Source organism: Osmerus eperlanus, chromosome 3 (genome assembly GCF_963692335.1).
Source record: "Osmerus eperlanus chromosome 3, fOsmEpe2.1, whole genome shotgun sequence".
Classification (NCBI taxonomy): domain Eukaryota; kingdom Metazoa; phylum Chordata; class Actinopteri; order Osmeriformes; family Osmeridae; genus Osmerus; species Osmerus eperlanus.
In genome coordinates, this window is record NC_085020.1 from 4,324,028 (window position 1) to 4,338,880 (window position 14,853).

The 14,853-nt window shown below is 46.8% G+C and overlaps 1 protein-coding gene across 3 annotated transcripts; it reads left to right on the forward strand.

Annotated features, from left to right (window-relative positions):
• Nucleotides 1–548: 548 nt before the first annotated feature.
• srpx (sushi-repeat containing protein X-linked) lies at nt 549–13,086 on the forward strand. 3 transcript variants are annotated; one of them, XM_062456642.1, is made up of 10 exons: nt 549–701; nt 6,443–6,499; nt 8,416–8,607; nt 8,964–9,140; nt 10,055–10,181; nt 10,357–10,478; nt 10,657–10,836; nt 11,595–11,728; nt 12,215–12,336; nt 12,457–13,086. In XM_062456642.1, exons 1-10 carry the CDS (start codon nt 638–640, stop codon nt 12,635–12,637), a joined length of 1,356 nt encoding a protein of 451 aa, XP_062312626.1. In that variant the 5' UTR covers nt 549–637; the 3' UTR covers nt 12,638–13,086. The 3 variants fall into 3 exon arrangements, with proteins under 3 accessions (XP_062312626.1, XP_062312627.1, XP_062312625.1); XM_062456643.1 differs by lacking the exon at nt 6,443–6,499 and having other exon boundaries at nt 551–701; XM_062456641.1 differs by lacking the exon at nt 549–701 and having other exon boundaries at nt 6,310–6,499.
• The last annotated feature ends 1,767 nt before the right edge of the window (nt 13,087–14,853 follow it).

The following is a 14,853-nucleotide window of genomic DNA, read 5'->3' on the forward strand; positions in this document are numbered from 1 at the left end:
CATGACATGGTTGGGTGGGTCCTAGTGTCTTTACAGAGGCCTCTGCCTAGGGACACACACACACACCATGGGGGTATTATTAAACAAACACACACACACATCGCTTCCGGTTTCCTGTGAAGACAAGGAGCACTTTGACACCTTCATGTGGAAACTCACATAGGGAGACTTCAGAGAGGGGCTGGCAGCTAGCCAAAACCATGGGGGCTTGATTTGAAAATTAAACAGTGGTTAGTCTTTCACCAGCCTGCACTTTCTATCACCAACCCCTTTCCTCTTTCTCTCTGTAATTTACCATCCGTGACATCAACTTTGCTCCACCACTTTTATGCTACAGGAATAGCCTATGGCAGGCACGGCACTCGTTGAAATACAATTATAGAATTTTAATGGTTGATAGACGTCTACTATTATCTGATATTCCCTGACGCCATGTCCTTGTTCAATCAACTGTACGCACTGCTTGTGTGGCTGCCAGGCCGCGAGCCAGGCCGCGAGCCAGCTTGGGCCAGATCCGATTGAGATCCGGAGGAAAACCCTCTCGAGTTTCTGGAGCAGGAGGCGGGTCCGGCGCAGGAAGGAATGCGCTGGAAGTTTTCCTTTACTTTCCTAATGCTGAAGTGTCCCGCGCGTGAATATGGACACCTGGTTGGTAGTATTTTTGCTGGTGGCTGTCCAGCGCTACACCTCAGCGTACGAAGGTAAGGAATTGATACAAATATGCACCGTATGCGTTAATATAATAAGTGGCTTTGTTGATTACCTTAAAGTTATTTAAGTTCGTCTCTTATAAACGTTGTCTTACAGACCTAATCACCGTGGTCATTTCCTTCCAGTGCGTCATTGTAGTTTTTCTGTTGATGCTTGGCCTTTACGCACGAGGCTAACTCGCGGTCGTTACCGCTAGTTTTTGGTGAGCCACATTTTCTGTTTACGTGGATGGGGTAGAAACTGGGGTGAAAGCGGGGGGAGTGCAGTGCGCATCTGGGGAACGACACAGAAAACCCGCGGCATGACACTGGCGTCAGAGTCCATAAGACAGTCTGTCTGAACTTAAACGTGAATATGTTGAAACTATGACCATACTACCGATTATATCACTCCAATAGCCTCGGGAGGAATATTATACGACTTAAACTAGAGGGCAAGTGTGTAAAAGTCGTATCTACGACCTTTTGGTGGTAATGAACAATGCAAGTAGTCATTTGAGATCTTCATGTTTGAGCACGTTGTCCTTCTACAAGTGAGTACAATTAATTAGGCCTGGTTTAACGGAAAAGGGTACTAGGGCAAGGTCCAACGTCTGGCTGCAACAATGAATCCTGTGTTAGGGATGAACTGCAAAAATATCGACCAACTCAGGGGACACAAGCACTCCTGCACACGTGCACATCTCAACTGTGTCATACTGAAACACACACTCTGTAGCAGTCTATTCCTCTACCCTCTCTCTCTCTCTCTCTCTCTCTCTCTCTCTCTCTCTCTCTCTCTCTCTCTCTCTCGTCTCTCCTTTTTGGTTCTCTGTTTCATTCCTTCACACACACCCCAGGTCTTTCAGAAGGTATATTTGCAGACAGGGCAGGATTTAGCCTGCGGTGAAGTTTAGAGTAACAAGAAGCTGAAAGCAGTTCAAAGAGAACAAGAGGCTGGGATTAGGCTTGAATTGGAGAGTGTGTACGTGTATGTTTATGACTCTTTGACACATGCGTACCTGTAATTGTAGAAGTGCGGTAGTGTGTGTGTATTGCACGCGTGCATGCATGTGTGTGCTGATCACACAGGCTGTAACATGAACACAAGCCGCTGGGATAGATTTATTCTTGACAGGGGTAAACACAGCTTGTCAGACTGCCACATATAGATTTGGGGTCTTTGTGTTTTTTTGTGTGTGTGTGTTATCTGTGTGTATGTGTGTGTGTGTGTGTGGCAATACTGTGTTTATTGGGTGTTTATTTTACAAGGGTGTTGTGTTTGTTTGGGAGTCAGTTAGACTTTCCCCTGTTGAATGTGTGTGTGTGTGTGTTTAAAGAAAGTCAGAGGATTGCTTTGTATATAACAGAGTGGTTCCATATGATCAAGCTCATTTGAAGAGGGATGACTAGACCTGCCCAATGTACTCACACACACACAAACTTGCACGCTCTGTCTGTCTCTGTCCCTCCCTCCCTCTCTCTCTCTCTCTCTCTCTCTCTCTCTCTCTCTGTCTCTCTCTCTCTGTCTCTCTCTCTGTCCCTCTCTCTCTCTCTCTCTCTCTCTCTCTCTCCTCCTCTCTCTCTGTCTCTCTCTCTCTGTCTCTCTCTCTGTCCCTCTCTCTCTCTCTCTCTCTCTCTCTCTCTCTCTCTCTCTCTCTCTCTCTCTCTCTCCTCTCTCTCTCTCTCTCTCTCTCTCTCTCTCTCTGTCCCTCTCTCTCTCTCTCTGTCTCTCTCTCTGTCCCTCTCTCTCTCTCTCTCTCTCTCTCTCTCTGTCTCTCTCTCTCTCTGTCCCTCTCTCTCTCTCCTCTCTCCTGTCTCTCTCTCTCTCTCTCTCTCTCTCTCTCTCTCTCTCTCTCTCTCTCTCTCTCTCTCTCTCTCTCTCTCTCTCTCTCTAGCTGTGTGGACTGTAGGTACAATTACATTTCTCTCTCTCACACTCTTTCCCTCCCCTTATGCTTGTAATGCGGTCACCACTAGTAAAAGTCAATCCAACCCACTGTGATGGTATTTTCCGCTCAGGCTAGCTGTCCTTTCGCAGTTCTGTGCTGTAGTCATGTCAGAAACCTGCAACATCTGTGCTGTAACAGAACAAGCTCCCCAGCCAGCTCCCCTGGAACAGGGCAGGGCGCTGAGAGGATGTCTTCAGTACAGAGAGCGACTGAAGACACCAAGTATAACGTGTGCTCTACAGTGTGTTGCCTATATTTGCCTATACTTTTACACTGCTACTTTGTCAATATGAGCACTAGCAATTCTCTGCCATTATCGCCTGTTGAATGGAACTGAGTGAGATAGGACTGAGAGGTAATATGGACTGTGAGAGAAAGAGAGAGTTGGGGGAGAGAGAGAGGGGGGGGGGGAGTTGGGGAGGGGGATTAATGAGGATATGCAGGCACGGGGAGAATTTCAGTACAAAGATAGGAGACGGTATTCAGACAGACAAGTGGAAGAGGTTGCCTTGTGAATGCACAAGTGTTATCTAATCTTGTGTAGCGTAAAGAACGGAAAGATGGGGGGGGGAGGGGATTGGGGGGTGGGGGGGGTGGGCGTTTTTTTTCTTCTTCAGTCTGATGACAGGACTGCTGTGGTTCTAGCCCTGCCGTGGGCCTCTGACTCCACTAGCTCCATCCCTTACAGATAACCTGCCGGTCGGATCGGTCCCTTCCCTCAGGATCAGTTGTTCACAGGGCTTTCACAGGGGAGAGAAGCTTTCTTTGTGGTCCCTCTCACGTCTCTCTCTCTCTTTATCTATCTTTACATTTGCTCTCAGTCTCTCTGTCAGTCTCTCTCTATTTACATCTATCTCTCTTAGTCTATCTCTCTCTCTTTCTCTCTATCTATCTGTCTATCTATCTTCACATCTATCTCTGTATCTCTTTCTCCACAATTCCATCAGTCTGCACGACGTGCTGATGTCTTTCCACTCTCCAAAGAGAGGTTTGTTCTCTGAGAGAGGGAGAGAAGAAAAAGAGAGAGATAATGGAGAGGAGGAGAGGAGGAGAGAGGAGAGAGGAAGGAGACAGAATGAGACGTTGATGCAGCTCAGAAATCCCACTTGGACCTGCACACAGAACGACCGGACAGACACCACATTCAGACGGATGACTTCCGCCTCGATCCAGCGAGGTTAATACGAATACAAATAAAGACCAAACTGAGAACTTATAGTGCCTAGAGCTGCAGCTTTCCTTGTTTGAAGACAGCATGATTGATGACACCATTTCAAACCAATTAGGAATGGATTTAGTTTCGGCTGTTATTTGGATACAGCTGTGAGTTGACTGAATTAAGTGAAACAGCAGCGTGTGTTTGTGTGACAGATGTGAGGGATGGTCTGTAATGATTTGTCAGACCGACAGGTGACCCACTGTGCCTACCTCCTAGCTAATCCCTGTTCCAAGGAGGGGTTTTCTTGTCCGTCTGTGCCTGTCTATAGGGAAATATGCCATGGTATGTCACCCCCCCCCCCCCCCCCCCCCCCACACACACACACACACACACAAACCCCGCACATACACTCCACAGCTCAGGTGATGTTATTGCAAATAAATAAGCCTCAGTCTCAGCCTTCCTGGGAATGTGATGGAGTTGTGTGCTATATAGATTTAAGCAGACCATTTGAAGAGGCTACAATTATTTTGGCGTGCACACCCCCCCCCCCCCCCCCCATGTCTGTGTGTCAAGGACTGTGCTGTGTCCGTGTCATGGCTGTTGGCGTATGACTGACTGGGATTGATTGAAGTTAATTATCATGGGCTTTGTTTGGTGAAGTGTCCCTGGATTTGATACCGAGCTGAACAGATGCACACACACACACACACACACACCTGTAACTTGATTTCTAGATCTTGTCTGTTTTCCTTTGAAAGCCCTGGCCACATACATTCTTGAGATCCCCTCTCAGCCAGCTACATCTGATTCACCCTGTCAGAAGTTGCCTTCACACTGTGTATTTGGACTTCTAAAACCACAGGGGTGTGTGTATGTGTATGGATGTGTGTGCTGGCCTGTAGTGTCTGGTATAGACAGGTAGTGCTTGTCTGACAGAATGACTAAGAGGAGAGGACCCAGACAGATGGAGAGCGAGTCTCTCTTACAGAAACCAGCAGCTAGTTACAGTATCAGGCTCTCTCCTCGACGCTGTGCGGTTGACAGGCTCCTGTAAAGCGGCTCTGCTGCCTGTCTGTGTGCCTGTCTGTGTGCCTGTCTGTGTGCCTGTCTGTGTGCGCTGCCTATCTGTGTGCCTGTCTGTGTGCGCTGCCTGTCTGTGTGCCTGTCTGTGTGCCTGTCTGTGTGCGCTGCCTGTCTGTGTGCCTGTCTGTGTGCGCTGCCTGTCTGTGTGCCTGTCTGTGTGCCTGTCTGTGTGCCTGTCTGTGTGCGCTGCCTGTCTGTGTGCCTGTCTATGTGCGCTGCCTGTCTGTGTGCCTGTCTGTGTGCGCTGCCTGTCTGTGTGCCTGTCTGTGTGCCTGTCTGTGTGCGCTGCCTGTCTGTGTGCGCTGCCTGTCTGTGAGCCTGTCTGTGTGCGCTGCCTGTCTGTGTGCGCTGCCTGTCTGTGTGCGCTGCCTGTCTGTGAGCCTGTCTGTGTGCGCTGCCTGTCTGTGTGCGCTGCCTGTCTGTGTGCGCTGCCTGTCTGTGTGCCTGTCTGTGTGCCTGTCTGTGTGCGCTGCCTGTCTGTGTGCCTGGAACACTTCTCCTCTGTGTTGGTCATGGGGGCCTGGAACAGAGGACACATTCAGTCCATAGCCTCCAGACGCACAGCCTGAACACCACCCCTCCCCTCTGCTCTCCTCACCCACTTCCTGATTCTCCTGGCTGTTATCATTCTTCACCTCCCCCGATCTCTTCTCCAGCCCTCCTCTCCCTTCCCTTCCCCTCCCAGCTCTCTCTCTCTCCCCGAGCTATAAATATCCCATGTTGTTATCTTCTGTTGTTTGTAAATTGTACCTGGCTATTCTGCCAATTATACATTCATTATGTCTATTGCTCTCTCTCCCCCCTCTCTCTCTCTTTGTCCCAATATCATTTTATATATATACTGTATATATTAGCTGCATTATAGCATTTCCCTGCAGTTTGACCATACTCCACACTCCTTGTGAAATACAGGTATACGAACAACCAAAGAGCTAAGTTATCCTCAGTTCTGTCATGTGATCAGGTGGCATCAGAGAGAAACCGTTTTGGAGGAGGTACACCACCCAGTAGGTATGGACTATGCCAACCACACAGCAACGTTCAGGAGAAAGAAACAAGAGAATAATGTCTACAAACAGGTCCGGGTAGTTATCTGCCTTTACTAAAACGTTTATTTTTCTCTTATTTCATTTTTTCTGAACGCAGACAGATGTGTGGTTGCCATGGTTTGGTCCCCCCTCTGGTTTTGGACCAAAGTCTCTTCTTAGAGGGGGTCGTTTGGCCAAAGCAGCTGGAAAGGGGCCATCCTGTTGGGTTCATGTTCCTAGCAGTGTCTTTAGAACCCTCTGGAAGCCTCCTTTCTATTCTATTTGATTCTGGTTCTATCCCAAATGTATAATTTAGCAACGGGTTCCAACACTAAAGTCTGGATACTGTGTCATTTTTGTATGGATCCTCTGGCAGGCATGAACACAAACCTTTTGTTCTTGTTCAAATCTGGAGTGTTTTGAAACGTTGCTAAATGTTTTGGATGGATCCCTGCCCTCCGCTCTTAAACGCATCCCTGCTCTCCTCCTGGTCACCCCCTGCTCTCTGCCCCCTCCTCTCTGTTCCAGGGTCAGGATACTATCCGTATGCTGACGATGAGGACTCCTACTCTGGTAGATACAGAGGTAAATGACATGGCATGCGCACATGCAGCTACACCCACCCACACACACACACACACACACACTAACACGCTTACACACACACACAAAAGTAAACGCACATATATACTCCTGGATTTTGACAATATGAGGACTCTAAAGAGCAGATGTTCTTAATGATTAAAGGAATTACAGCAGATGAAGTGTCATGCCACTGGGTCTCCTTAAATGAGCCAGGCTACCCACCACTAGATGGCACCATGCATCTTACGTTTCACAATGATGTCAACGTAAATTCCAGTTATATTCTGGGGTCAGTTAGACAAGGAACATTATGCCTCCAGCCAAACCAAACTTCTGGATTCTCTCTCTGCCTTGTAAAACTCAAATTCTTGTATTGCGTTCTGTTACTCAACAGTAGTGGAACACAACACCAACACACACAGTCCAGCTGGAGATTAGCCCACGTTAGTGTGGGTAATGAACCACACAATCAGGAGTGTGTGTAAAGATGTGTGTGTGTGTGTCATCAGCGAGTGTAGCCCGTGCCAACAGGAAATGGACTGCAGATTTTATTTCCCTGGAATACAAACCTTATGGCCTCTCAAACTTGGCTTTGATGATAGGAATCTTTAAGCTAGCGTTGGAGGGGCGGACACATACATAGCCAGCTGTGGAGGAATAAGACAGCTTCAGTGTCTTGACAGATCTTTCTCCTTCCTGATTGGGACCATATTGGTCTAGACGCAGATCCTGTTCTAGACTCAACCCTCATACTAGAGAGCTACGGTCCTGTAGGTTTTCTGCTCCAACCATTTTCACAGCTAATCTTAGCCAGCTAATTATACCACTCATGTATGCTACGTTAGCTTTGGATTGCTACGTTGCTAAATGGATACATTTACATTTAGTCATTTAGCAGACGCTCTTATCCAGAGCGACTTACAGTAAGTACAGGGACATTCCCCCCGAAGCAAGTAGGGTGAAGTGCCTTGCCCAAGGACACAACGTCATTTGGCACGGCCGGGAATCGAACTGGCAACCTTCAGATTACTGGCCCGACTCCCTCACCGCTCAGCCGTCTGACTCCCTACTGGATACATTCCATGATTGGGGCTGGAGAAGTAGTTCTCCGGTTCCAGGGCTGGACGGACCTGTAGAGATCATAGATACTGATGTGGGGACCAGGCCTGAGAGAAATCAGAGACTGAGAGAGCAGAGGATTCTCTGTGTCCACCCCACTTCTCATACCCACCCTACAACTTACACAACTGCTGCTTGACCTCTCATGTCGAAATAACTTCTCTCTCTCACACATTCTGTCCTCCCTCGCTTTCTCTCTCTTTCAATCTCAACACCTTCTCTAATGCAAACACTTCTACTCAGCATCTTGTCACTTGGGAGCATGGTAAGTAAATAATTGTGGGTAATTCTACCCACTTGGTCTTTAAGGGTTCAATGGATTGGTTGTCACGGACAAAGTAGTCGTCCCACAAGAACTGCTAAAATCGTTCACGTGCACCGCTGTAGTCTCCAACGTGCACTGCTGTAGTTTTTCACGTGTATTGTAGTCTTGGAGGCCTCTCATCTCCATGGAGACCTTGTGGTAAGTTTGGAAGCATATGGTTGCTAGGGGTTACCTGTAAAGCTGTCTGACAGACTTCCAGCATCTCTAGGTAGAGATGTTTCAGCAGAGAGAACAGATTGCATAGAAGATGTCTACAACCATGGCATATTCCTCTGTGGTTGTGCTCTACAGTAATATTGTAGTAAATTAGATTAGGATCATATTCAAAACATAAAAGAATTTAACAAGTTTATTGTCCTGGTCATTGGCATCAGCTTGACACATCACAGCTTGACAGTTGGAGCGGTGTATTTAGTCCTTCCCTCCCCTGGAGGTCTAAGCCCCGCCCTGTCCCGTGACCCCCTGTGTTCAGGGACCCCCTGGTGCGCCCCCATCAAGGTGAAGCATGGCGACGTGAGCTGCCGAGCCCCCCGCGGGGAGCACTACAGGAACGTGATGGGGACGCGCTGTAAGATCCGCTGCAGGAGGGGCTACGAGATGCAGGGCCACAACGAGGTGGTGTGCATGGCCAGCAAACACTGGTCTGCCAATTACGCCTGCAGGGGTGAGAGGATCACACACACATAAACACACACACATAAACACACACACATAAACACATCTCTTACTTTCTCACACGCATGCACACACGCGTACTTATCATTACGTGCACACACACACATACTGAACATGGCGGTTTAAGACACAGTTCCTCAATGTATGTGGTCAGATGGCTGAGCGGTTAGGGAATCGGGCTATTAATCAGAAGGTTACTGGTTTGATTCCCAGCCGAGCCAAATTATGTTGTGTCCTTGGGCAAGGCACTTCACCCTACTTGTCTCGGGGGGATGTCCCTGTAAGTCGCTCTGGATAAGAGCGTCTGCTAAATGACTGAATGTAAATGTATCCGGTGTCTGTCAGAGGTCCGGTGCCCCAAGCTGAACATGCCCGCTAACGGAGGCTACAAGTGCTCCGACGGCTCCTACTTCAACTCCCGCTGTGAGTTCTTCTGTTCCCCCGGATACACTCTGAAGGGCCAGAAGACTGTGACCTGCCAGCACAACAAGATCTGGACTGCAGGAGAGAGCACCTGTGTGGGTGAGTTGATGTGGATGTGTGTGCCACTCTGTGTATACAGTATGTCTGTGTGTGTGTGTCACGGTTCATCCTGGCCCATAATCCCAGTCTGCAGCTGCCAGTCAGCTCCTACACCAGGGACCGTCTACCTGAGTCATTATATGATGAATCACATTTGGTCTGTGTCCCGGCTACCTTAATGAAACAAGACTGAAGGCGTGTCTATAGACTGACTTAATTAAGACTTTTAGGGAGATAGTCACGACTCAGCACAGCCAGGTAGAGCCAATGCTCATCTCGTACTTCAGGCACCGGTCCAGACTGGTTTTGCTGGAGGATAATAAGTGCTTCAGTGTTGCCATTATAATAATCTCTCGCTTACACAACCGCCGAGGAAAGGTGTGATATGTGCAAAGCCGACATGGAAAGAGACATTCTCCTCATCTGTTTTTTCCTCGCAGACGAGGGATATGAGATTTATATCCCTTGCTCTCTAGCCTCTCCACCCCGCTGGCTGCACCCAGTACACAGGTACTGAGCTGACAAATTACACCAATTTCACCCCTGTACTGGTGTATAATAACTGTATTTAGGTAATTACTTGCATGGCTGAATATTGCAAGTTTCACTGGCTCGATAGGTGAGTAGTAATCATAGAGTGTGTCTGTGTGTATGTCTGTCTAATACTAAGTAACAGATGAAGTATGATATGAAGTGACAGATTTGACTTTCATTTTGTAACACAAACTGGCATACACACAACGCTGAGGGATTCAAATTTGCTTGGTTGTCTATTTTGCATTAAAATGAATGAATAATGAATAAAAAGGGAATAAAAGACAAACAATTTTCACGCTATGTAAAGAAAACAGGACATGTTTCAGACATGACAAGACATTCACAGTCCTCCCCTTCCCTCCCCCCACCCTGGGTAGATGTCGACGCTCCGGTGATCAAGTGTCCGACTCTAAAGGATAAGTGGGCGGAGCCAGGGAAGCTGACCGCCAGAGTGACGTGGGACACGCCGGAGGGCAAAGACACGGCCGACGGCATCCTCACAGAGTCAGTACGACCTCTGACCTCAGAGACTAGAGACCTAAGACCTCTAACATCATACGTCTGTCCTCCTAGTTAGCATGACTTCTCACCTCCTAGCCAGTTTGGCGCGAGTCAGGATGTGAGTGGAGAGCTGGGCTGTGATTCTCCAGGGCGCTGAGACTGAGGCTGTGTGTTTCAGTGTGGAGCTGAAAGGGAAGCCTCCCAGCACACACTTCCCAGAGGGGTTCCACAAGATGTCTTACACCGTATACGACCGCACCGGGAACAAAGCCTCCTGTCGCTTCTCCGTCAGAGTCAGAGGTGATGTTCGTCCAATCATTCATTCGTTCGATCAATCTTTCATTCATTCATTCATTTCGTTTTTTTTACTTGTTTATTCATTTGTTTATTCAGAAAGGCTTCCTGTTTTGATCTGTGCTTTTCTGAACAGTGGTGTGTTTTTTGCATGTGTGTCTGTATGTGTGTGTGTGCTGTGCAGTTCGTCGCTGCGGCCCTTTGACCCCACCAGAGAACATCTACATGAAATGTGACAGCGACGGGGACAACTATGGAGCCACCTGTGAGTTCAAGTGCACCGGCGGATACGAACTCCAGGGCAGCGCTGCACGGGTCTGCCAGTCCGGACTCACCTGGTCGGGCACTGAAACCAGCTGTGCACGTACGTATGCAGACCAGCACATACCAGACACACATGTACACTCACACACGACTAATGTACAACCACACACACATCCAGGGAAACAGTGAGACACACTAACAGTCCTCTGAGATCCCATCTCTCCATCCTACCTGTCCACCCAACACACACACACACACACACACATACACATACACGTACACATACACACACACAATGGAAGTCAGAGAGATTGAAGGGTTCACTGGAGGTGAAAATAGACCTGTATTTCTGGTCAGGGTGTGTTGTCAAATCGATCAGAGGCATCATGCTGATCAATGCCACCCACTCGGCCATCGACCAGCAATGTCTGTGAGACACAATTAAGTGGGTTACTGTCTAAAGAGAATGACTGCATTTTACTGCTGTAATCTTATGTAACTCTCTTATTGCTCTTTGTGGTCGATATTGCGGTTGCTGTTTTGGATGGGATGTCGTTTTTTATGATAATGTAGCAGTGTGTTATTTCACTTCTTGGACTGACCTTGACAAATGGATTTAGAATAGGATGGTATCAGACTGTGCTGTCCTGTTTAGCAGACTGCTTGCTTTGTCTGAAAGCATTTTATGTCCCTAGTGTAGGCCATTATGTCATGATTTCAGACATGTTACATCTTATGTCACGATTTCAGTTATGCTGATTCGTGTTGTGTCATTATTTCAGTTATGCTATGTCATGTTATGTCATTCTATGTCATGCTATGTCATGCTATGTCACGTTATGTCATGTTGTGTCACAGCTATGAACGTCAATGTGGGTGTGCGTTCCGCCGCGGCCCTGCTGGACCAGTTCTACGAGAAACGACGTCTGCTCATCATCTCCGCCCCCACAGCTGCCAATCACTACTACCGCTTCCAGATGACCAACCTGCAGGTGAGAGGAGGCCAAGGTGGGGTAGAGTGGGGTGGAGAAATTCAATTGTAAGAATTTGTTTTAGTGTCCCCTGGCTACTGCAGCATTGTGTGTGTATGTTTGTGTGTGTGTGTGTGTGTGTTCACATGTGTGTGTGTATGTGTGTGTAGTGGCTGAGTTGATGGGAAGAGTAGTCCTTCAGCTCCTGGTAAACACAGGAAATGTCAGAAGGCAGAAACAACGCAGCTCCTCTCTAAATCAGGCTATTTTAGGCTTTAATATTTTTGTACACCCGTCAAAAATCATTAAAGGGGAGCTGCCTCTCAAATCCCTGACCTTTTAAAGTGTCAACCCAGAGATGACTCGGGTCAGATAATATGAGTCACCCGAACCTTGCATTTAACAGCTCAGGTGATAGATTTTTCGAAGAAATGTGTTGACATAACATTTATCAAGCTTATCATCATATCCACCTGTGTGTGTGTGTTTGTGTGTGTGTGTCTCAAGCATGCACAGTGCGGGCTGGACCTCCGGCATCTGACGGTAATTGAACTTGTGGGGATCTACCCAGCACAGATTGGACGTATGCGACACAGGCTTATCCCTCCAGGGCTGGCCCTGCAACTCAGGTAAACACACACACACACACTTCTCTACCATCCACACACCTGTCCTCACATGGGCGTCCTCAGACAAAAACGCAAACATCCAGTTTAGCGACACCATTTTGTTTGGATGTGTCTCCCTAGGTTGCAGCTCCAGATTCCCCACAGTACCTTCACCTTGGTACTGATAGACAAGCAGGGGACAGACAGGCATCGCTACACATACCCCATCACCTCGGCCGAGATCTTCACCACGGTGGATACCTTCCCGCTCCGCAAGGAAGAGATGCTGCAGCAACAGGAGGCGGGGCATACCTGCCAGTGACCACACCCACCATCACCAACCCTAACCTGCCAGTGACCACACCCACCAACCTTAACCTAAATCGCCCATCACTGTGTACCCTCTCCACCCATCCAACACCATGATAACTTCATAATAACCACCTCCTTAAGCCTAGACTACCTGTCCAGGACCACCTCACAATGCAGACCACCCCCACACACACGCTCACACACACTCACAAACACACACACTCACATCTCATTTTCATGGACAGCATCCTGACGTCCTCAGAAGAATGGGTTGCTCAGTGCAGTCATATTGATTCTTGTTTGTATCAGTGTGTGTATGTCTGTTATGCATTTTTCTATCAATTTTTTTTTACTCTTCATTGTCTTTGCTTTAGTTACGAAACTGGATAAATCCTTCAGCTGTTTTTATATTTATGTTATAAATTCTTATAGCAGTGTTTCCAGACATGCTTGAAAATATGTTTATATTTGTGTGTTTGTGTGTACAGCACAGTGATGCTGGATCATCAGTACACTGTCATATTTTGATTTCACACACAATTGAATAAATATCCCTTGAACAAAGATTTACATTGACTATATAAAAGCATCACTGTTATGTTATACAGCAGGGTGTGATAAATATACTTAGTAAATTTAAGTCAAAAACACACATTTACACAACTCAGTATTCACATACAGCCTTAAAATGTCTGGACATATTATTTAAACACACAACAATCTGAGGAAAGATGTGTGTTTAATATTTTTGTTTTTCAAAATATTCTGATAATACATTTCAAACAGAAGTTCATACAATATGATTTCAGTCATTTTGCTATGAATTTGTAACTATAGGCCCGTCATTTCCAAACAGACTGACAGACAGACAGGCAGACAGAGGGGTTGACATGAGAGACTTATAATTGAAACAATACATGCTGTAAGAAGTCTACTTTGTTGCTTCACTTACAACTATTTGTCAGCAATAATTACATTTGTGTTATTATTACTATCATTGTCAATGACTGGTGTACATATTGACCCAGGAGTTTTAAGGGCTACAGTAACTAGGGAATGAGCAGGCAGGGCATGCCACATGGAGTATCACACAGCAGAGGAACTAGTGACTACGTCAGAATGTGACTACAGTTAGCATGTTACTAGAACAGAATGCTGCAACAGTAGAATATGACTGCAGTAGAACTGTAACTACAGTAGAATTGTAATACAATAGAACACGACTGTTCTAGAATGTAACAACAGTAGAATGTGACTACAGTAGAATTACACTACAGTAGAAGCACAGTAGAATGCTTGATAGGATGACTACAGCTACACACTGAGGATCAAGGATCCAGAAAACATCTCTTAAAGATGAGTGGAGAGGATAGTGGGAGAATCTTTTTTTACTGAATCACCGTCCAGGAATGTTGTGTATAAAGGACAGGTCATAGCGACCTTGGTGCTGCAGAGATGGGAACATGGGTGTCAGACTAGCTGAGTCACAATGCTGACTCACTCCAACATCCAGCCTCCATCTCCTCCTCACTCATAGCACCGTATCATCTAACCTTCTACCCTCGAGCACAGCTTCCATCTGTACAGTACAGCACACCTTTGCTGTAAGTAGAGTGGATCTTCTGGTCATTCTTTTAGTTCTGTTTTGTGCTGTTGTTTCATTGCCTTCTTCCTCCACAGGCCAACAGGTGTTCCTGTTATGCTAATGGTATGTTTTTTTTCATTTTGGTCAATGTCTAGAGTATTTTTCTTACACCAGAATCAACTAAATTACACCTGGGGCACCGTTTAGAAAACTACTTCGACTTCAACTCGTTTAAATAGAACATCAGTTCTCATATACACACATTCTATATAGAGAGATTTTAATGAGTGCACGCTTGTTTAAAGTTGTGCTGCTTGTTCCCAGGAGCGTTTAATCTAAATCCCAAGCTAACATCAAATCAAACGAACATCCATGATTTCCAAAACTCTGCCCTGTAATTGCCTTCATTTATGCAAATCCTTCTGTAGTTTTGGCCAGTTTTATAAGATTTATATTGTTGACAATAATGAAAAGAGACATATGGATTTCTTTCACGTGCAACACCCGTGAGACTTCTAAGGTTGATTCCTCCTGCAGACTGCAGTGTCTGAGGCCATGAGCTCAGGTGGTCTCAGTTCACAACTCGTGTGGCTATCTGTGCTCTCCTCTGCTAAGTAACAACATGTGCTTCATGGTGGCAG

Excerpts from the sequence above, each read along its gene's own strand:
- srpx (XM_062456641.1), top strand. The coding sequence starts at position 6,349 with ATGTTTTGGATGGATCCCTGCCCTCCGCTCTTAAACGCATCCCTGCTC. Across the intron at positions 10,182-10,356 it reads GCCGACGGCATCCTCACAGA|TGTGGAGCTGAAAGGGAAGC; the intron begins GTCAGTACGACC and ends TGTGTGTTTCAG. Across the intron at positions 10,837-11,594 it reads CACTGAAACCAGCTGTGCAC|CTATGAACGTCAATGTGGGT; the intron begins GTACGTATGCAG and ends GTTGTGTCACAG.